Source organism: Notolepis coatsorum (genome assembly GCF_963971535.1).
Source record: "Notolepis coatsorum genome assembly, chromosome: 15".
Taxonomy (NCBI): domain Eukaryota; kingdom Metazoa; phylum Chordata; class Actinopteri; order Aulopiformes; family Paralepididae; genus Notolepis; species Notolepis coatsorum.
Genome location: NC_140179.1, coordinates 102385828 through 102409953, shown reverse-complemented (window position 1 = coordinate 102409953; position 24126 = coordinate 102385828). Strand labels below are relative to the sequence as shown.

The window sequence follows — 24126 nt, the reverse complement described above, 5'->3', positions numbered from 1 at the left end:
TGTTATCAATACACATTTATAAAACGAGGCATATTTTGCCAAAATATGTTGCCAGAACATAAAAAAAAACAAATAAAATAAATATTGATTTTTTATTTGATTATTATTATTTTTTTTACTTGCCAATGCACGTACCCCACTGTCACCTACCCACGACCCCACTTTGGGTCGCGACCCGTAGTTTAAGAACCACTGCTATAGATGGTTGCGTTGGATTCCCATTTGCCGCGCGCAAGCCAGACATGTTGGAATTTTGATCGACTCAATAGAGGCTTTCAATCCATTGCAGGATTTGTATGTAGGCTATGTAATATGCATGTAGTATTTATTTAACCTTTATTTGAGCAGGTAGTCACTTGAGATCAACGATCTCTTTTTCGAGCAGGACCTGGCCAAGACCTGGCAGCAAAACAACAACAAACATACAATACACAAAACACAGACAGAGACATAAAAGGCAAAGTGGGGCAAGGGGATACATTTGAGCTGCAGCAAACAAGATTGAATGGGATTGTAGTACTGTACTGTATTTGTTTATTTATATATAAACTGTATTTGTTTATTTATTTTCACTTAAAACATAGATCTTTCAGAACTTGATTCATTCCATTCATGCCATGACGTCTGTTTTAAATCTCCCACAGCGGCCTTGTGCGATGATGAACCAGGAGCGCGGGGAGAGGGGGGAGCGCCCGTCGCCTCGAGGCCTGGAGATGGAGCCCCGTCCTGGGGGGAAGCTGGGGAAGATGTCTCTGGGCTTCCAGAGAAGCTCCACCTCGGACGACGACTCCGGCTGTGCGCTGGAGGAGTACGCCTGGGTGCCCCCGGGGCTCAGGCCAGAGCAGGTACTACACCTTGTCTGGTTTTAACCCTTTCACTACCACACTAGTACTACAGACGGTTAACCCTTACCCTTTCACCACCACACTACAGACGGTTAACCCTTTCACCACCACACTACAGACGGTTAACCCTTTCACCACCACACTACAGACGGTTAACCCTTTCACCACCACACTACAGACGGTTAACCCATTCACTACCACACTACAGACGGTTAACCCATTCACTACCACACTACAGAAGGTTAACCCTTTCACTGTCACACTACAGAAGGTTAACCCTTTCACTGCCACAGTACCAAAGGGTTAACCCTTTCCCTGCCACAATACAGAAAAGTTAACCCTTTCACTGCAACACGACAAAGGGTTAACCCTTTCACTACCACACTACAGAAGGTTAACCCTTTCACTGACACATGACAAAGGGTTAACCCTTTCACTGCGTCAATACAGAATGTTAACCCTTTCACTACCACACTACAGAAGGTTAACCCTTTCACTACCACACTACAGAAGGTTAACCCTTTCACTGCAACAATACAGAAGTTTAACCCTTTCACTGTGACAATACAGAATGCTAACCCTTTCACTGACAATACAGAAGGTTAACCCTTTCACTGCAACAATACAGAATGTTAACCCTTTCACTGCGACAATACAGAAGGTTAACCCTTTCACTGCGACAATACAGAATGTTAACCCTTTCACTGCGACAATACAGAAGGTTAACCCTTTCACTGTGACAATACAGTGAATAATAAAATAAAGAGGAAATTCCTGAAACAAGCTGAAGCGTGTCAAGAACAGGTGAAGTTGTCTCACCCTGTTGACAGAAAATGCTCAGTTGTTTCAAGAAAAAAATTATATTTTAAGACGATCAAAATATAATCAAATCTGTAATCAAATACTTTCCTGCTCCCCAGATGTGAAGGGATGAGAACTGAAGTCTGTGTGTCTGGCACAAACCCTACAGTGTGGGTTTAGCCGATTATGCCACGGTTATGGGTTATGCCACGGTTATGGGTTATGCCACGGTTATGGGTTATGCTATGGTTATGGATTATGCCACGGTTATGGGTTATGCCACGCTTATGGGTTATGCTATGGTTATGGATTATGCCACGGTTATGGGTTATGCCACGGTTATGGGTTATGCCACGGTTATGGGTTATGCTATGGTTATGGATTATGCCACGGTTATGGATTATGCCACGGTTATGGGTTATGCCACGCAATGTCAAGGAGCTGTCGCTGGTAGCGGTGCCTCTACCCGCCAAGACGCATCCCTTGAGGGGCAATCACAGCGTTTCACCTTGTGGTGGTGTCTGTGGACGAGGGATTAGCAAACAGCCTGGAACAACTGCAGCTAAAGAACCGTAGAGGAAGAAGCCGAATTCAGCTTTTAGCCTGCGGTGGAAACACCTGTCTGTGTAACTGTGTGTGTGTGTGTGTGTGACTGTGTGTGTGTGTGTGTGTGTGTGTGTGTGTCCCCATGTGTGTGTGTGTGTGTCCATGTGTGCTTGAGTGTGTGTACAAATAACATTCATACATTGATCAGAGAAAGTGTCACACGCACACACATGTATTTATTACTCAGCGTACAGCGTATGTTTAGGACGTGACGTGTGTATCGTACTTCATTCATTGATGTCTGTTGGATGTAGACATATAGTTCTAAAGGCAAAATACACAGAATTAGGCCCAAAAGAAGAAGAAAGAGTGCAATGAGGTTATTTGATTATAGCTGAGTGGTTCCGGTGAGTTATCCATCAGGCAAAAAATGCGTCTGACGATTGCATACCCAAAGTAATTTGCGATTTATTCTTGCACCACTTACAGCACATGTATGCATGAGTCTGGTCTCTTATGAAAGGGAACATTCTGAACTTTCTTGAAGAATCACGAAAGTTGAAGAATCACTCTGAGCGCTAATGTAAATAGAGTTACAGAAGTTTGAACACACTGAAATATAAGTTTTGTTTACTCACGTTTTTGTTTAGCTGGAAAACATAACGGTTCCAAAGCCTGAAGTCTTATCTAGTACAGGTCCAAAGTTGATAACAATTCCACGGACAATTAGTGCTTTACACATTTTTTGTTTTGTAATGTGTGTTTACCGTCAATGCTTATTCAAAATGGCCGTCCACTGCGAGTCAAAACAAAGAACTTGTTGGTCTTCTTCTGCACCCCTTGTCATTCCGATCAACCCTCGCATGGGATACCGTTGGCTCCAGAATTTCATTGGCTACAAACAAAGGCGGTTAATCATTTTCACCATCAGAGGTGACCGGTTCAGGACCAGGCCAAACCGGACGTGGTCACTTGTCCGAATGCTTGTCAAATGACGTCGGTTGTTTGGTCTTGTAACCCGAGATTGGAAGCGCGCAATAGGTCGAGTGGGGTGTCGATAGAACGGTGGCAAATTTTACTTTCCAACAATGTATTGGTTGATCAGGAAAAACGCAGCCCGAAGCCGACAGACGAGGGCAAAGTGCTGCGACATGCGCTCGCGCTTGGGCCGTCCAATGTTTAAGAGGTTTTAATGTGCACTGACAAATAAATTGTTCTGATTGGAGCATTCATTTTTGACTGAACAATCGCTGTGTGTGTGTGTGTGTACCCCTGAGCCCACTGCTCAGCCAAATTGACAGTTTGAGTGAAGTATCTACCCACCAATGAATCACTAGGCTCAGATTAGAGTGCATACCCATTGGATCAAATGATATACACACCAACCCTTTTACTGTTTTTAAGCAACGGTAGATATTTATGGCCTATACTTGTGAGGCTGTGGTTTCAGCCCTACTAAAACATGAACCACTACAGTCCCTTGATGTCTCTGCTATGTGGGGAGACGTTGAGGTCCAGTCCTGCTCGACTGGATTGAGATCAGCAGTATTTACCCCACAGGCCTGTGAATTCCTGCTAGCCTCTTCTCTTTTCTGCTCTTTCCTGCTCCTCTCTTCTCTTATCTCTTCCCTCTTTATGTCTATCTCTCTCTCTTTCTCTCCCCTTCCTCCGTCCCTCCCTCCCTCCTCCTGTCATGTCCAGCTCCTGACAGTATTTGTGTTCTGGAGTGCTGAACAGACCAGAGCAAAGGGAAGTCAACCGAACCAAACCCCTTAAACAAACTGGAGCCAAACCAGGCCTTTTATCTTTCAAACCCCCTGTCACATTAACTCTCACACACACACACACACACACACACACACACACACACACACACACACACACACACACACACACACACACACACACACACACACACACACACACATACACATACACATACACACAGAGAGACACACATACTCTGCACATACGCCTGCACACGCACGATATATACACACACACACGCGCGCGAGCGCACGCACACACACACACACACACGCACGCACACACATACCCACATTCAAACCCCCATAAACATTGTTGACTTTAAGACCATTTACACATGCATGTGTATTAACCACATCTCTCACACACACACACACACACACACACACACACACACACACACACACACACACACACTAACACACACACAGTCCCCTAGCAGACTTATGTGCAGTCTTCCATAAACGTCTGTCGCCATTAAGTCAAAATGTTAAGTCAACATTTTCCCTCGTATTATTTGGAGAAATGATCCCAGCAAGCATCGCAATGTACCACAAATGGAAGTCACTTTTCGCAAGATTAACAGCATGGTGGTAGTATTATATTATACACACGTCCAGGAACCTGCCAGGAGCCCGGTATAAAGAAAGTTACCTGAGCAGCACTCGCTCGCTGAGGAATCACAGCAGGTCTATTATGAGCCGTGTGTGAAGGCATTCCTTCATGGTCACTGGCAGCTCCTGCCAGCTCAGCAGACACTGGTGTGTGTGTGTGTGTCTGTGTCTGTGTCTGTGTGTGTGTGTGTGTGTGTGTGTGTGTGTGTGTGTGTCTGTGTGTCTGTGCGTGTCTGTGTGTGTGTCTGTGTCTGTGTGTGTGTGTGTCTGTGTCTGTGTCTGTGTGTGTGTGTGTGTGTGTGTGTGTGTGTGTGTGTGTGTGTGTGTGTGTGTGTGTGTCTGTGTCTGTGTGTGTGTGTGTGTGTGTGTGTGTGTGTGTGTGTGTGTGTGTGTGTGTCTGTGTCTGTGTCTGTGTGTGTGTGTGTGTGTGTGTCTGTGTGTGTGTGTGTGTGTGTCTGTGTCTGTGTCTGTGTGTGTGTGTGTGTGTGTGTCTGTGTGTGTGTGTGTGTGTGTGTCTGTGTGTGTGTGTGTGTGTGTGTGTGTGTGTGTGTGTGTGTGTGTGTGTGTGTGTGTGCGTGCGTGCGTGTCTGTGTCTGTAGGACCATTAAGACTTAGCTCTTTCAGGTCTGCTTTTGTCTGTCTGCAAACTAGGGCTGTCACTTATTGTGATATGGTATGGTATGATATGGAATTCTCTAATTCTCTCTCTCTCTCTCTCTCTCTCTCTCTCTCTCTCTCTCTCTCTCTCTCTCTCAGGTCCAGCTGTATTTCTCTGGTCTTCCGGAGGAAAAGGTGCCGTACGTCAACAGTCCAGGAGAGAAGCATCGCATCCGACAACTCCTCCACCAACTGCCCCCACATGACAACGAGGTATGGAGGAGAGAGAGAGAGAGAGAGAGACAGGTATTAGTGGATGCTTTTATCAAAAGGAAAGATAGAAAGAAAGAAAGAAAGAAAGAAAGAAAGAAAGAAAGAAAGAAAGAAAGAAAGAAAGAAAGAAAGAAAGAAAGAAAGAAAGAAAGAAAGAAAGAAAGAAAGAAAGAAAGAAAGAAAGAAAGGAGATAATTTGGGTAGTCAAACATTTTCACCTCTACAGTATACTCACCTATGATTCCATGTTATTGAACTGTAACCCCCTCCCACAGCAGTATTAGTAATAATAGTAGACTGCTGGTGGGGCTCAGGAGGGGGAGGGGTTTGCTGACTATGCTCGACGTCAAACGGCCAAAGCGCCAAGTGGGTTTTATAGCGGCTGCAAAACAGGTCACTCTGCGTTCACAAAAGAATCCTCTGACGTGTAAACCTTGTGTGACAGTCTTCTCTGGCGGTGACTTCATTAGTGTGTAAAACCCATCACTTATGTTTGCAAACCCGAGTTGTGTTTCAGCGCTCGTTTTTCGTGACCCTTTCACTACCACCACACTACCAAAGGGTTAACCCTTTCACTACCACACTACCAAAGGGTTAACCCTTTCACTACCACACTACATAAGGTTAACCCTTCTTTCACTACCACTTAACCGTCTGTAGTGTGGTAGTGAAAGGTTAACCTTCTGTGGTGTGATAGTGGAAGGGTTAAGAGTTGAAATTGGGAGGTGGGTGGGGTGGCGGGGCTAATCAGAGGGGGTTGGGTAATGTGTGTGTGTGTTGGGGGAGGGGTGGCCATTATACCTTTATTACAAAGATTGCACATGGCTAAAAGGGGAAAATCCACAAAAAGCTGAGATATGACAGATATAGTATGACGACAGAAAAGTGCGCAGTATACAAAACCAAGAAGTCATTCTTCTTGTAAGGACCGGCGAGAGGCCTCACTTGCACGACTGTCGAGAGGGACAGAAATCTTGGATCAAAAGCGGTCTTTACTTCAGCAGAGGTTCAGTGAGTGCACACACTGTGAGTCAGTCAGAAGATCTGGGCAAACAACATCCAGCCGGGAGAAGACAAAGCAGAGGTCAACACCACCAGACACCAGGAACAAGGCGGGAGACGAACTGGCACTAAGGGGGAGACACCGGGGAGGGGGGGGGGGGATAACGAGGCACAGGTGAAACTAATCGGGGCGGGGCAGACGACCACACAGGCGGGAGACACACAACAAGGGGCAGGAAGTGAAAGTATCTGAAACGAGATCAGGAGGCGAGTCATTTCAAAATAAAAGGGGGAAACGATGAACGAACGACACGAAACAATGAAACACGTAACCTATAGGAGCGAGGCCACGGCACCACGTTAAACAATTCCAGGTGATCGATGTAAAAAAGCGCTGCACCCAGTTCTTCTAAGGCGGTAAACAGATTCCTGGCATAACTGTTGTTTTAGGACAAGCGCTCTCTCTTCTGTTTTTGTTATGTGCGTGCGTGCGAGCGAGGGCCGCGTGATAGCTCGCCGATGTTTGTTAGGATTCACCGTCTTCACCGCCTGTAAACACAAAGAGTTTGTGTATCCTTCTTGACGTAGCAGCCTAAGGGGCACTTAGCCTAAATCGAACCCTTTTCCTGCCCCGTATAAGGAGCGTGTTTTGAGATACTCTGCGAAAGTTGCTGGTGAAGATGAAAGTTCGGGTGACGACGCCAATGTGTTTGTTTATTTTTTTAGTTATTTTCCATCGAAACGTCCCCCACGTCTTTCTTCCCTTCTCTCTCTCGCTCTCTCAATCACCCTCTTTTCTTGGTTTTCCTCGCTATCTACTCTCGGCCTATGGTCCATGGTCCACCCCCCCCCTCTCTCTCTCTCTCCCTCTCTCTCTCCGTCCGTCCATCTTCATCACAACGTTACTTTCTCTTTTTTGTTCTTTCTCCCTCTCTTTCTCCTTCTCTCCACCCCCTCTCTCTCTCTCTCCCTTATTCCCTTATACCCTCCTCTCCCATAGCAGCAATAACTCTCTCTCTCTCCCCCTCCCTCCCCCAGGTGCGGTACTGCCATGCCCTGAGCGAGGAGGAGAGGAGGGAGCTTCTGATGTTCAGTGCCCAGAGGAAGAGAGAGGCGCTGGGCAGAGGGACGCCCAGGATCCTGCCCCGGGCCCTGCAGCACACCCGCTGCCAACATGTATGTACCACACACACACCTACACACACACACACACATACCTATACACACACACACACACACACACACACACACACACACACACCTACACACCTATACACACACACACACACACACACACACCTACACACCTATACACACACACACACACACACACACCTACACACACACACACATACACACACACACACACACACACACACACACACACACACACCATGCCTAGTTGACATAAGCATTTGGAAATAGATAGTGAACTACAAGTTACAGGAAAACTAGGATTTGGGGCCTGGAGCTATTTATATAAAGCTTTAACCGAAAAAAAGCGTTACCGACGCCCACTTTCCTATCCCAGCCTGCAGCCCGATCATCCTGATTGGCTAATTCGAAGGTTTTTTAATCACGGACACAAACGTCCTCATTAGGCCCGGGGGGGGAGGAAGTGAGGAAATGAGGCGGCTCACGCTCAGGCAGTGAGTAGTGGAGCGGTCGGCCGCCACCAGGAATGCGGCCAATTTCCTGCCGCCGCTCGAGACGCGTGGCAGCGCGCCGATCCGTTTTGGGAAACAGAGCCTGGAGGCCGACGGGCGACTTGTGACGCTTTGTGAACCCAGTGAACCGAGGGAGGCAGCGGAGCGTCCGGAGGCGAGACGTGGGGCTGCGTTCAACTATAGCTCACAGTTACAGGAACACCTATCTTCTGTTTTTTAACCCTTTCACTGCCACACGACAGAAGGTTAACCCTTTACTATCACACAACCGACGGTCGCCGTCGGTTGTGTGATAGTAAAGGGTTAACCTTCTGTCGTGTGGCAGTGAAAGGGTTAACCGGCTGTTGTGTGGCAGTGAAAGGGTTAACCTTCTGTCGTGTGGCAGTGAAAGGGTTAACCTTCTGTCGTGTGGCAGTGAAAGGGTTAACCTTCTGTCGTGTGGCAGTGAAAGGGTTAACCTTCTGTCGTGTGGCAGTGAAAGGGTTAACCTTCTGCCGTGTGGCAGTGAAAGGGTTAACCTTCTGTCGTGTGGCAGTGAAAGGGTTAACCTTCTGTCGTGTGGCAGTGAAAGGGTTAACCGGCTGTTGTGTGGCAGTGAAAGGGTTAACCTTCTGTGTATTGTCGCAGTGAAAGGGTTAACCGTTTTGGTAGTGCGGCGGCAGTGAAAGGGTTGACTTGGATATCAGACTTACGCGTGAGACGGTTGTTGTCGTGTCTAAGTTGTTATTATAAGTGAGAGTGAACGGGCTATCGGACGCATTCGGGGCCCATTTCTATTTCTATTTGGAATCAATCAATCGAATTGAAAATGACCCTCGTTAAATTAATCCCTGGTACTATAGTAGCAACCAGGCCTGTGTCCCCGACTAAGGATTTGTATAGTCGACTTTGATTGGCCAACATTTGCAGATAGTCGACTGGTAGTCGACTACCCCCCCCCCCCCCCCCCCCCCCCCCCCCCCGAATGCAAAAGAAAAAGTTAAAGATATTATAAACATTATTATTATAATTTATTATCCTCTTTCAGTGCCTCTGTGCCTGTTTTCTTGGGCAGTTAGCCTCTGGTATGCGTGCCATTAGCGTTAGCCACGCTTCTAGGCCTCTTTTCTTTTGGAAAGAATGATAAAAAAAATTATATATATATATATATTATACTTTTAAATTTTTTTGCATTCGACTAAGAGGTTGGCAGTCGACTGAGGCTCATTTCGATCGATTGGTCGACTAGTCGAGGTCAGCCCTAGTAGCAACATAGCTGGATTTGTTCAGCGAGATCCGAGAGAAAACGATTTGTGTGGCTTAATAATAATAAGGCTGTGAAAGGTTTGATCTTTAACTGTTTAACACACGGTGTCCTAAATCAACTGAATCTGTAATAACAGATTAAACGTTTAAAACAACCTTCCCAACCTGCCCTAGGATCAACCTAGGTTGGTAGGTAGTAGTAAGTTGGTTCGTAACTAGGGATGCTCGATATTGCCTTTTTTACCGATATACCGATATTGTCCAACTCTTAATTTCCGATACCGATATCAACCGATATCACATTTTAATGCCGATATCGGCCGATAATATCGGTAGGCTGATAATATCGGACATCATTTCTATAGAAATATATAAAAAAAAATGTAAACCGATATTTTCCCATATCACATTTTAATGCCGATATCGGCCGATAATATCGGACATTGAATCGTAACTTATAAAAAATATATATTAGGAATTTATTTCTTCTAAATATGATATTCTACTGAGAGACCTACCAGGGTCTAACAGTGGAACCATTGGGACTGGATGGAACCAACCAGAAGGCCTCCAGGAGGGCCAGGCCTGAGCAGCAGCTACTAGGAGAGCCTACTTCCTGTGACCAGGGGTGGTGCCGGTCTGGTGGAGTGAGACGTCTCTGCAAAAATCATCTAATGAACTAAAACACCACAGAAGAAGAAGAACAGGCTAATCCTACTGGACAACAGATGTAGCCTGCTGCTATCACACACACCTACACACACACACGCAGGGACGTAATGATTGTGCGTGCATACACACACATATACGCAGAAACACATGCACGTATGAAGGAATACCTGTCATACATAATAAATACATACAGTACATATGTACTCACACATGCGCGCAGATGTCCATACACACACACACACACACACACATATACACTGTTAATCCTTACATACTCACACACACACACACGCACGCACGCACACACACGGTTACTGCACACCACTCGCCTACCCACATGCACCATACATCCACACACACCCCCTCCGTCCAGCTCTGGTTTCGTGCCGCTGTAGCTCCGGGGGACACACGACACCCCCCCCCACACACACACACACACACACCCACACACACACACACACCCACACACACACACACACACACACACACACACCGCTGTAGCTCCGGGGGACACACGACACCCTGTGTCCAAGGCCGCTGTGCTCCGCTGTGATCATAATAGTTAACAGCTGTCGTCTATATCCCATAGCCTGACCCACAGTATCTCTGAGCCCCCCCCCCCCCCCCCCCCCCCCCCCCGGGTTATATAAAGACTCGTGACCGCGTGTTCAGACGACGCGCTCTGGCGACCCCCCCCCCCCCCCCCACACCTTCCCCCCCTAGAGTCACATGATCTTTGATCTTTGATCTCGGAGACCAAGGCCAACCTATTCTTCTTCCCTTGACCGCTCGGTTCAAGACGACCTACTTTGAAAAACCTCTTGAATAATTCATTTTCCCGGGAGAGAGAGGCTGTGTAGTCGTTGATTACATCCTCCTCACCTGTGGCCCTCTGGTGAGAAGAACAAACCTAGTGTGTTTCGAACAGTTCATTCCACATAAAAACAAAAACAACAACATATTATTTCACGCGTGTCCTTTTCATGGTGTCTCGTGTCATGTGACACGAGCTGCATGCAATTACATGAGATAATATGATACCATGACAATTACATCTGATTATATATATATATAATTTTTTTTAACAAATGTGAAATCATACACACATGGAATCATGGAATAAATACATGTGAAGTATCCTCAAATAAAGTACAGTAGGGGCCCCCCCCCCCCCCCCCGTACGGTCATAACATGTATTCTCGCTCAGCATCAGAGGCGCCTGATGATGTTAAGATAAGATATTCCTTTATTGATCCCCTTAGGGAAATTCAGGCATCATAGCAGCATGGGGGGGGGGGAGGGGAGGGGGGGGGGGTATAGATGACATAAGTATAGTACAGTGAAGAGGTACAAATAAAATAGAATAAAAAAAGCAGTGTAAACAATATAACAAATCAATATAATTAACTCTGGACATGTGCATTATGGGGCAAATAGGGGGTAAAAAGTAGAGGGAGGCGGGAGCTGCTAAGGAAGGCTGCCACTCACCTCGGTGCCACTTCACACGATTAACCCTTTCACTGCCACACGGCAGAAGGTTAACCCTTTACTATCACACAACCGACGGCGATGCTCCATCATTAGCATCATTAGCTCCGCATTTGCGGAGCTAATGATGCTAATGATGGAGCATCGCCGTCGGTTGTGTGATAGTAAAGGGCTAACCTTCTGTATTGTCACAGTGAAAGGGTTAACGGGCTGCTTGGGTGGGTGGCATGGAGAGGAACGTGCTTCAACATTGTTCAGTAGATCCCTCGTCACAATCAACTGTTGTTTATGTTCTATTATTAGCGGTGTGGCCACAAGGCCGTCAACGAAGAGGATCACAGGTCCGTTTGGACTCCCGATCGTGTTCCATTGACGGCTACAGTACGACCATGACACGCTGTGTTTACGTTCTATTACCGGCGCGACCACAAGGCGTCAAGGACCATAGATCTGTTTTGCCTCTAGATCATATTCCATTCACACCTACACAGTTATGATCGCCTGTTGTTTACGTGGCCTTGTGTTTGAAGACCCCCCCCGCGCCAAACTGAGGTATTAGCAGGAGGGGTAATAAATTCTGTTTTGAATAAACAGTCCTCTTTAATAATAATCCTCCCATCTGTATGAATATGATCATCATGGTGCATGCATGATGCCAGTGTGGAATTAGGAATCGGGATTCGGAGTGTAGATAGATCTGCCCGTATGTATTTGAGCCTGGTATGGTTGAACACACTCTCTTGCATCAATGCCCTGCTCCACACACACACACACACACACACACACACACACACACACACACACACACACACACACACACACACACACACACACACACACACACACACGTACAGTTACACCACACAGTACGTTAGCCCCGGGGGGGCGGTTCAGTACAGCCCTCTACTGCTGGTCACATAACTGTGTGTTTTTGTATAGTATAGTTAGTATAGTTACATATAGCATAACTGTATATTGTAGAGTAGTGTATAGTCAAGTCAAGTCAAGTCAAGAGTTTTAATTGTCACGGCATACAAGTATACAATGAAATGCGGGTGGTCTTGCCCGCGACGATGTGCAATACAGTGGTACAACATATAATAGAATCCAATAAAAATACAGTGGTACAACATATAATAGAATCCAATAAAAAACAACAGTGCAATAAACAGGTAACATGGTGTGCCATCTCGGTATCTGTACATAGTATTTACAGAGCATATAGGACATGCTAGGTAGCTTTAGTAGTGCAATACACTGTTCCTGTTGTTATACTAATTTAAAGTGGCCTTTCCTCTTGGCCATAAGTGTGCGTGTGTGCGGCATGAGTGTTAAAGTGGCTGCTAGTGTGTGAGCGTGTATATAGGACTGAGTTAATTCGTAAGCTTAGCCTTGTATTGTATTTGATCTTAGTACCTTTTATCATCTCTATTATTATCTATTCTATTTTAGTCTATCATTATTTGTATTTTTTTGGCACGGCCGCCTTCATTCCACTACATGTCTCGTGTGTGTATGTGACTAATAAATCTCTCGGAGCTCTGCTGGCACAGTTGGTAGGGCGCGGGCGACGCCTTGCACAAGGGCCCCCCCCCCCCCCCCCCCACCACTGCAGTTATTTTAGAGAGACGAGAGCGTTACTCATTAATTTCCCCCCCGCTCAAGATATTGCCAAATGTTCCGGGGCGGGGGAGGAGGTCGAACTGGTGACTGACTACACTACTGACACGGCTTTGACTTGAATTAGGCCTGTCAGAAATAACACGTTGGTTTTGATTAATTAATTATAGGAAAAGATAACCCTTAAACATGTTTCATAAAAACATAATTCTACACCATCATGGCCCATGGGCTTCAGGGCAAAGCTGTCACTAGGATGCTGGTCCTCTTCCAGACAGGTCTCTCTCATTTCTCCTGTCTGTCTCCAGGCATCTGCCTGCATTCTCCACTCAGTGGGAGCTTTAGGTTACACCGTGCTGCACACACACACACACACACACACACTATGCTGCACACACACACACACACAGCCGACAGGGAGCACTGCATCAGCTGTGTTTGTACGCAGCGCCACGCATGCATTCACGCTCACCCGTTATACGGTGGGATTGTCCGCCAGTAATCCACGTGGCTTCTGATGAGACGATGAAGCCGTGTTGTAAGTGATCCGTGATTCAACCGGCGGAAGCGTTTAAAAGCTTGAAAACGTACAACAGATGACCAACTGGGCTATAATATAACTGGAAGCAGCAGTTAGACAGATCCAGGTTCACTCTGGGTGGCGAGAGCAGGCTGCGGGCACGCTCGACTGGCTGCGATCCTTATTAGGTCATTCCATCGGCAAATAATAACATGATGGCTATGCCCACCTGCAGTGACCACATTAAATAACATGATGGCTATGCCCATCTGCAGGGACCACATTAAATAACATGAGGGTACATAGACTACATGATCTATGCCTACCTACCTGCAGGGACCACAATAAGTCCTTTGTTAAAACACATTAAAACCCGCTTGGGTCGTAAAAAACGGTAAAATGGCTTAAAAAATCCTGAAAATATGATATGGAAAAAAAACAGAAGGATTTGAGAATAAAATTGAATTTAAGAAAATCCCACTACTTTTTCTTGTCCTTTTCCCCCCAGAATATTTCAGATTTGTATTTCCTCAATTAAATGCATATTAGGTCATGTTTTTATTGTTACGGCCATTATTGCATATGGCGAAATATTTTTAAATGCTTATCACCGCAAATATTGATATATGCGATTCATTTATTATGAATTAATTAGATAAAAAAAATAAAGGTATTCTTGACAACACTAATTTGAATACACCCTCAACATTTCTCTCACCACCAGCGTTGCGTCGACAGAGCACCGCACATCTGTTTTGAATAGACTTCCTGGTCGTGTTGTTCGTAACCATTGCGTTGTGGTTTGTGTTCCCAGTGTGGCGGAGGCATCAGCGGAGGGGAGACGGCCGTCTTTGCGTCCAGAGCGGGACCAGGCCCCTGCTGGCACCCGGCATGCTTTGCGTGCGCCACCTGCCAGGAGCTGCTCGTGGATCTGATCTACTTCTACCAGAACGGCAAGATCCACTGTGGCCGGCACCACGCCGAGCTGCTCAAACCACGCTGCTCCGCCTGCGACGAGGTGGGTGCTGCTTAACTAGTAGCTGGAGGAGGAGGGGGTGGTGGTGGTGGTGGTAGTAGTAGTGGTGGTAGTAGTAGGTAGTAGTAGTAGAGTAGTGGCAGTAGTAGTAATTTAAGATCCTAAAGCGGACAGGCAGCCAGTGGAGCGAGGCCAAAACTGGGCTGATATGTTCATGTTTTTTTGTTTTGGTGAGGAGGCGCGCGGCTGCGTTCTGCACCAGTTGTAGGCGGCGAAGCAAGGATTTGTCGATGCCCGTGTAAAGGGCATTGCAGTAGTCGAGGCGAGTGGTAGTGGTAGTGGTAGTAGTAGTAGTGGTGGTAGTAATGGTAGTAGTAGTAGTTGTAGTGGTGGTAGTTATAGTAGTAGTAGTAGTAGTAGTAGTAGTAGTAGTAGTGGTAATAATAGTACTAGTAGTAGTAGTAGTAGTGGTGGTAGTTCTAGTAATAATAGTAGTAATAGTAGTAGTAGTAGTAGTAGTGGTGGTAGTTGTAGTAGTAGTAGTAGTAGTAGTAGTAGTAGTAGTAGTAGTAGTAGTAGTGGTAATTATAGTACTAGTAGTAGTAGTAGTAGTAGTAGTAGTAGTAGTGGTGGTAGTTCTAGTAATAATAGTAGTAGTAGTAGTAGTAGTAGTAGTAGTAGTAGTAGTAGTAGTAGTAGTAGTAGTAGTAGTAGTGGTAATAATAGTACTACTAGTAGTAGTAGTAGTAGTGGTGGTAGTTCTAGTAATAGTAGTAGTAGTAGTAGTAGTAGTAGTAGTAGTAGTAGTAGTAGTAGTAGTTGTAGTAGTAGTAATAATAGTACTAGTAGTAGTAGGAGCAGCAAGGCTTGAAATTAACAACAGGTGTTCAGTCGTACCTGATCTACCACGGGTGTTAAAAGTCAAATTGTCTGGAAAGATTCTAAATCCACTAACCGTTGTTGCCGATTGACAATGGTTTGTTTAATGCCCAGAGTAAAAAAAATTAAAACAGTAACAGTACTAGGAATATTATTTGCAAGATCGTGTGTTAATCCCTCTTGATGTTACTGACCAACTGGTATAATAATTTTGTAAAATCTCTGTGCTGAAATGTTCATAATGAGTTATGTATCATCAACATGTAAATAGTAAAATGGTTCTCTGTACACACACACGACCATGTTCTCCTTGTATCCTAACGGTTCTCTGTTCACGCGTCTCCCTCTCAGATCATCTTCGCTGACGAGTGCACCGAGGCGGAGGGGCGCCACTGGCACATGAAGCACTTCGCCTGCTACGAGTGCGAGACCATGCTGGGCGGCCAGCGCTACATCATGAAGGACGGCGGGCCCTACTGCTGCGGCTGCTTCGAGTCGCTCTACGCCGAGTACTGCGAGGCCTGCGGCGAGAACATCGGTGAGTTGTTGGCTCTCTCTCTCAAAGCTCTGCGTAGGGCTTGTGTCCATAGCGGACGTTTTATGAGTCGTCAGCTCCTTTCTGTCATTCATTTCTATGCTACAGGTGCGACAGGTGCGCTCCTTTTCCCAGTGCCGCGCCTCGCGTTTTTTTAGCGCTCTCGGTGGCCAGTGTTTTTGGGGCGGAGCGCTCCCAGCGCCCAAAGTTGAAACTAGTTCAACTTTTGGAAAGTTTCAATATTCTTATATATTCAATATATATCAATATTTAAAATGATTATTATTATTATTATAATTTTTTTAAATTATTTAAACAACTAATTTATGTTTATTTTTCCAGCAATTCTTTGTCGTTGCCACCATCTTTACTAGTGTTACATATTTCCCCATTCAAAACGACCACAGTGATCCTTCTCATGTTATAGTCGCGGTCTCTGGTTGTGATGGAGGAGTGCACTGCTTATTGAATGCCTATCTCAAACCCTGCCCTCTTTTCTTGATCCTCCAATCACAACTGTCGCTTGCCTCGGACAAACAAAGCGACAGTTGTGATTGGAGGATCAAGAAAAGAGGGCAGGGTTTGAGATAGGTCTATTCAACTGAATTTACATGCAATGGGGATGTTTTAACTAAAACAAGCCACAATACCTACTATTTTAGTATAGTATAAAGTATAAAACATTTTTTACACATGCACAAAAAAAACTATAAGTGACGCCACTCGATTTCATGCAGTTATCGATAAGTGGTCTCAGCCTTTACTCTCCAGCCCTCCTCTGTCGCTGCAGATAAGAACGCTCTTTCCGTGAAGTTACATGATTATTAACACAAGTGTCCCCTCCTCCGTGCCACCCCCCCTCCTCTCTAGGCGTGGACCACGCCCAGATGACGTACGAGGGCGTCCACTGGCACGCCACCGACGGGTGCTTCTGCTGTGCCCAGTGTAAGACCTCCCTGCTGGGCTGCCCCTTCCTGCCCAAGCAGGGGCGCATCTACTGCTCCAAGGCCTGCAGCCTGGGCGAGGACATCCTGGCCTCGGACTCGTCCGACTCCGCCTTCCAGTCGCCGCGCTCCCGCGAGTCTCGACGCAGCGTCCGCATGGGCAAGAGCAGCCGGCCCGGCGGGGGGGGCGACCAGTGGCGGCAGTCGCAGCTGTTCAACCCGCCGCCCATCGAGCCGCCGCCGTCCTCCTCGGAGTACAAGTACGAGGAAGAGGAAGGGGAAGGAGGGGACGCGGAGGAGGAGGAGGGGGATATCGACATCGTGGGGCGCAAGCTGACGCAGCTGGGCGTGGAGGAGGAGCGGTTCTGGAGGGAGAGGGAGGAGCAGGAGGCCGGGGGCGAGGAGGATCCCGCGGAGTGGGCGCAGCACGACGACTACATGACCCAGCTGCTGCTGAAGTTCGGCGACTGCGGCATGCTCCACACGCCGCCGCCACAGCAGCCGTCGTCGCCGGACGCTCCGAGCCCCGGGGGCAACAACAGGAGCAGGCAGATAGGAGGCGTCTCCGAACCCTGGCTGAAGCCCGACACGGCGTCCATGGGGGTCACGGCGTCCTCCTCCTCCTCCTCCAACCCCACCAGCCCCACCCAGGGGGGCCAGGCGTACGCTCCCACGTCCCACGGCGACAGCCTCAGCCCCGGGGGGCTGATGAGCAAGACGAAGCACCTGCCCGAGATGTACTGGGCCCAGTCCCAGGACGGGCTCGGGGACTCGGCCTACGGGAGCCACCCGGGCCCGGCCAGCGCCAGGAAGATCCAGGAGCTGGAGATGGACCAGCAGGAGCAGGACCGGACGGGCAGGCCGGCGGACAGACAGGCCTTCTGGCTGGACCCCCGCCAGTGGTACGAGGACTCCCTGGAGTGCATCACGGACGAGCTGCGGAAGGCGGAGCAAGGGGTGGGCGACTCCATGGACTCTCTGGCTCTCTCCAACATCACGGGTAAGAGAGAAACCACTGCTGGGTGTTGTTGGGGATTTATTTGGTTAACAGATCCATACAAGTTATAATAATCCATAATTAAAATACTGGTAAGAGAAATAAGGAATTCCTATCATCAACGTTCCTGGCCAAATTCCCAATCAGGTCTCTGACATCAAGGCCACCTAATCATCCCTTCCCCTTAATTGGCTGATATCAATCCCTGTCTCCTGAGCCGTTCAGCCATTGTGTAGTGTGATGTGTGTCTGGTGCCAGTGTATGGTAGTCATTGTGTAGTGTGATGTGTGCCTGGTGCCAGTGTATGGTAGTCATTGAGCCTGTGTAGCCCAAGGTTGGGTGCTACCAGGGGTGGTGAAGGAGGCAATTTCTACTCTACATTGTGGGGAGCTCTTTGAGTGTCTAGAGTTGCCTTTGAGAACCAATGGTTCTCGAGCCGTAACGGCACATGGGGCAGGAGCCTATCTCCTGTTTCCGTAGTGTGAGGCAGCTTGATGTACAAGTACACCCCTTAGACATGATGCTAGTATGTCGCAAGGACTTCCCCCCAAACCAACCCTTGATGCTGAGTGTCAAGCAGGGAGGCTATGGGTACCATTTTTAAATAGTCTTTGGTATGACTCGGCCGGGGCTTGAACTCCCAGCCTCCCGAACTCAAGGCGGACACTCTACCCACGAGGCCACTGAGCCGGTCTAGAAAAGCGCTATATAAATGTAATGCATTATTATTATTATCATCATCAACACTAATATCAACGTATCTTCTCCCTCCGTCTCTCAGGTGCGTCGGTGGACGGCGACAGTAAGGACCGAGCGACGCTCTACTCGCTGCACGGCCTCCAGGAGCCACAGGAGCCACAGGAGCCCTCGGCGGACGCCTGTGACAAGATGAGCAACATGGGGACCCTCAACTCCTCCCGGCTCCACCACAGCGCCGACTCCATCGACCTCACCGCCGAGCTGGAGCACCGCCAGAGAGCCGCGGAGGAGGAGGAGGAGGAGGTGGTGGAGGTGGTGATGAGGGGAGGTGCGGCAGGAGGGGGTCTCTCTCCGCACCAGGAGGAGGACGTCTCCCCCTCCCCCCCCTCCCCCCTCCAGGCGCCGGCCCTCCGGAGGAGCCGCTCCGCCTCCAGGCCGCCTCAGATGGTCAAGTTCTCCGAAGACACGGTGGATAACGGACGCTACGGTGGCGGCGGCGTCCCCGAGGTGGACGTCAGACATCAACACCCCATGAGCGAGCGTCCCCAGCGGAGGGTGTACCGTCTGGACGAGCCGGCGGGCAGCAGAGAGCAGCGAGGGGCGCCGCGCCCGGCCAGCCACCACGGGCGCAGCAGGCAGCACCACCACCACCCGGGCAGACACCACCGGAGCCGCAAAGCCCGCTCGGACAACGCCCTGCACATGGTGCCCTCGGAGCGGGCGCAGAGGCCCTTCGAGGCTCACCAGCAGCCACCGCCGCCACGTGGCCTGGTGGACCCCCAGGGCGGGGCCTTGTTCGCCCACCAGCCCTCGTCACAACACAGACTGCCGCCGCCGGCACAGTATCCCCCCCAGACGCGCTGCGACTACAGCGAGGACCCGCGGGTGGAGCGGCTCATGGGCCTGTACCGCGACGAGGACGACTGGTGCTCCACCTGCTCGTCCTCGTCCTCCGACTCCGAGGAGGAGGGCTACTTCCTGGGTCAGCCCATCCCGCAGCCCCGGCCCCCTGCCAGCCGCTACCAGTACTACGCTGAGGACTACCCCACCAGGGTCACGGCGCTGCCCTCCTCCTCCCAGGCCTCTCACGGCTCGCGGACGTCTCGCAGGAAGAGCCACCGGGCGAAAAACTGTATCATCTCATAACGAGGACCGCGACCGGATTGTGGAACATTTTCTCGTCTAGCACTAATAAAAAACGTTACGGACCTTTACTGGTGGATTTGTAATAAAACCAGGATATTGACACATCTCAAACTCCGCCCCCTCTCTTCTTTGAGACGGGTCACTTGGACGTTGGAATAGGTGTCACGTTGTGGGACAGGCGACACAAAACGATGCACAGGAAGTCAGGAACTCCTAAAGAGCAAAGACATTTCATCATATTCCTTCGCTAATTTTTAACATTCAGCAATACGCTTGATTTTCTGCAATATTTTACGAACCGTTGAAAGTATCGCAGCAGGTATACCATTGTGTGCATTAAAATGACAACACTATTGTAAAACACAGAGGTTGATAGTCAAGGTAGCATCTCTAGAGACTAACCAAATAATTATTTAATAGTACAAAATAATAATAATGTATATATTGTTAAGTTAAGATTTTAATACTGGTATTTTTTTATACCTTTTGGTTTACTTTAAATAAATGTTTAAAAGTGTCTGGCGGTTGTAGGCGGTAACAAGCGGACCTCGTCAATGTTTCATGAAAAGCTCAACAAAATGGTGCCACTACACACACAACCATATTGTAGACATTAAAGTGCCATATTATCTGGTAAGAGTTTGGGGTTCAATTCCATTAAGTCTCAACTCAATTGAGGAAGTGGATTTTAGAATTCTAAATATCTAAATTTCTTTTGTACAAGGTTGTTTATTAAGCCTGTTCAAAAAAACAATTAAGAAGTTATGGTCTTACTGTTTGCTAAGGATTTGTAGTTTTTAATTCACATTTTCATTCAATTGAATTGAAACTGAATTGACACCCCGGCTTTTGGTGGCAATGCTATTGTTCCTATTACGTGTATTCTCAACAATGGTGGTGTACAAAACATAATGGTGGTGTACAAAACATAATGGTGGTGTACAAAACATAATGGTGGTGTACAAAACATAATGGTGGTGTACAAAACATAAGTCATGGCATAGAGTTCCTCCTCTGTAACGTATTCAGATATTCACTTGCTCTGCTGTCATAACTAGTAAATGCTTTGTGATGTACAAGAAGCTTTTTTAATAAATACTCTCTCCAAAGTTTTACTTAAATGTCCCGTATTTCTACTTACCAGGGTTCCCACATACATTGCAAAATGAAATTCAAGGACTTTACAGTACTTTTCTAAGCACCATTTTCCATTTTAAAAGGGCCTTTAAAAGGATACAATTCACTTTTAAATGGTTTTTTATTTTACATTTTTTTTATCCACTTTTTCCCCCATCCCAATTCCACTGTGCCAATTCTCCCCTCCCCTGTCTTGAACGTTGCTCGCATATGCCCCCCACTGGCCGGTTGTCGGGAGGATAGAAGCCTTGCATCACGTGTCGTCCCCTCCGGTACACGAGGAGGCAGCCTGTCACATCTTTTCACCTGCCAGCGCGGACTCTCATTGGCGAGGTGTAACGTGGGGGAGGCTCACACTACCCCCGCCACTTCCTGTCTCTGCTGTGCAGGCGTCCCCAACCGACCTGTAGGAGTCGCTGTCCACAACGTCCAGATTAGCACCCATCGACTTCCACCCGCTAACTCTGCCAATTGAGTTAGTAATGACGGCTGGCCCAAGCCGGAGGCAACGCCGACAGCCGGAGTCGAACCCGGTGTCTCTTGCGTTGGTGACAAGCGCAATGTCCGCTGCGCCACCCAGCCGCTAAATGGTTTTTTATTGAAAAGAAAATCGGATCCAATATTTATGGCTTAAAACCAATACTTTAGATAAAAAAAAATGTCTTGATTCAGAACTATTTTATCATGGATGAACAAAATATCTTTAAGCACCTTGTTAAACAAATTTAAGCACTTCAAGGACCTTGTGCGAACCCCGACTTACCTTACGTTTTTGAGCGGGATACAAATTCAGGGATTTGTGATTGTGCCTGGAATTTGAGGATTTAAGTACTTTATATTGTTATCAATCCTCCTATCTGCGGGGTACCCCATCACAAATATATGGGAAGCACTCCTGAAGGAACAATGACATGGTCTGAAAATATAAACATTAAATACAAATTCTGTTTATTTATTTTTCTTCCAAAACTCAAATCAGTTTAAATAATTTTTATTTTTTTTAAAGCATTTTTTATCCTATGACAAATGAAATAAATCTGTAACTTTATAGTCAAATTATCTATAGCAAGAGAGGGTTATTTCCATAAAAGTGTTTCCAAAACGTATACAAGACTGTTGTGCATTTAGCTGCAGCAACCAAGTCAAACATCTGAGACAAAGAAAAATGTAAAACCACAATCTAATTTACATTGTACATATAAATCGCAAAGTAATACTTTGCTTCTTAGCCCACTCTGGGGATAGACGGATCAATCCCAGTGAGAATTAGTTTGAAAAAGACTCAATGAAGGCTATAATTTGTAAAAAAGGAAATGTTGTACTTCATATACAGTTCAGTGGCGTGTGATGAATTGTTAAAAGGTTGTGTTCAAATGAGGCTAACACTGTGTTTATCCCCACAATTAAAGAGAGCTTAACCAACTGAAACATTCTCCCAAGTCCAGTTAGTCCTTAGTTTGCTGCGCTGGAGAGTCGGAACTCGACAGTACTGGCTCCGTCACTTTGACGACTCCAAAGAAATCCAGAAATGCATCAAGATGTCCAAGATGTCCTGTAATCAGCATTCCTATACGACGACAACGGTCTCCCCTCTCCACAAACTAAAAACGCAAGTCAAATAGACCACGACAGGCCAACGTCTCGGTCTGTGTGTCGGTGAGACGAGACGTGATCCAGCGAGGAGGAGGGTCTGCTGTGACTGAAGGGTCTCAGACACACGCAGGGTCTGGATGCCGTGCCATCACGTCCATCTCGCAGATGAACACCTTGAGGTCCTCCAGACAGCGCTCGCGGATCTCGCCCAGGTTCTCCCGCAGCGGGACCTGCAGCTGCTTCTCCAGGGCGGGGTCCTTGGACACCAGCATCTTCACCACCATGCCGAAGGTCTCGCAGTCCTGACGGTACACCTGGAAGAGAGAAACGAGAGAAGACGACATTAGATTAGATTGTACTTTATTATTATCATTATATTTGCATACAATGAGATTTGGGACTCAAACTTAACCCTTTCACTGCCACACGACAGAAGGTTAGCCCTTTACTATCACACAACCGATTTGCGGAGCTAATGATGCTAATGATGGAGCATCGCCGTCGGTTGTGTGATAGTAATGGGCTAACCTTCTGTATTGTCACAGTGAAAGGGTTAACCGGCTGTCGTGTGGCAGTGAAAGGGTGCGGTATAAAATCACAAGTAATAAAAGAGAAACATAAAATACTATACAAGAAACATAAATAGTACTATACAGAAACATTAAATACTATACAAGAAACATAAATAGTACTATACAGAAACATAAAATATTATACAATAAAACAATGTTACAATACAATGTACAAAATAACTAACGATCACAGTGTCAGACGGTAGTGGGTGGGTGTTGCACGGTGTGTATTGCACATGGGGGGGGGGTAGGATGTTGCACAGTGTGGGAGGAGGGGGGGGAGGGGGTGAGTTATCGGTGCCTGTTGGAGTTCAAGGTGGCGACGGCTCTGGGGAAGAAACCGTCTCTGATGAATATGAGTTGGTGCTCATGCGTATTCTGTAAACGGGTTTTTTTTTAACTGCAGTCACGAGGACAAGCGCACGTCCCTGGGGTCGTCGTCTCGAGGCCGGTTACTTGACAAAGGTATAGATACATTTTATAGTATTCGTTTTTTACTTTTTATGTAAAGTTTAAACCATTCCTTGAGCGCTGCAGTGCAACGTCCCAGGCTCGACTCCCAGACCCGGCGACCTTTGCAGCATGTCCTCCTCCCCCCACCCTATATCTTCTCCCATCCTTCCTCTCTCCCGGGTCGGTCCAATAAAGCAATAAAATGCCAAAAAAAAGAATCTTAATTTTTTTTAAAAGTTTAAACCATTCCTATTGTTATTTGAAGGTGCCGATACTTGCTTGCCTGTCAGAGTAAAAAAAAACGAAACAATTTGCTGTTCCCTGACAGCGCCAAGAAATGCAGAGTTAAAATAATGGATTCATAAACCGGTAGAGGTGGGTGAGGTCAAACCAGGTTGGATTGCACAGGTGTTGTGAGGAACACACAGATTAACAAATTACTAAATAGTAATATAAACAAAAGTTTCAGGGTTCCTCCAGATTTCAAAATAAAGAATTCTTGACTGGATGCAAAGATGTTTTGTTAATGTCGAATATG

The 24126-nt window shown here is 47.1% G+C and overlaps 2 protein-coding genes across 6 annotated transcripts in view; one reads left to right on the top strand and one right to left on the bottom strand.

The window, feature by feature from the left end:
* The window catches only part of LOC311241901 (prickle-like protein 1), a 28610-nt gene extending 7674 nt beyond the window's left edge, over positions 1–20936 (top strand). Inside the window, exons 2-8 of the mRNA XM_084330846.1 lie at positions 645–845; positions 5330–5443; positions 7484–7621; positions 14472–14675; positions 15864–16050; positions 16918–17991; positions 18770–20936. Of these exons, the coding sequence (XP_084186972.1) occupies positions 645–845; positions 5330–5443; positions 7484–7621; positions 14472–14675; positions 15864–16050; positions 16918–17991; positions 18770–19833 (2982 nt within the window). The 3' untranslated portion in view covers positions 19834–20936. The remainder of the gene's footprint in view (positions 1–644; positions 846–5329; positions 5444–7483; positions 7622–14471; positions 14676–15863; positions 16051–16917; positions 17992–18769) is intronic.
* A 961-nt stretch (positions 20937–21897) lies between these two features.
* Positions 21898–24126, bottom strand: part of pphln1 (periphilin 1) — a 111050-nt gene continuing 108821 nt past the window's right edge. For all 5 annotated transcript variants that reach the window (XM_084330633.1, XM_084330632.1, XM_084330636.1 and 2 more), the window contains one exon: positions 21898–22877. In XM_084330633.1, the coding sequence (XP_084186759.1) occupies positions 22680–22877 (198 nt within the window). In that variant the 3' untranslated portion in view covers positions 21898–22679. The remainder of the gene's footprint in view (positions 22878–24126) is intronic.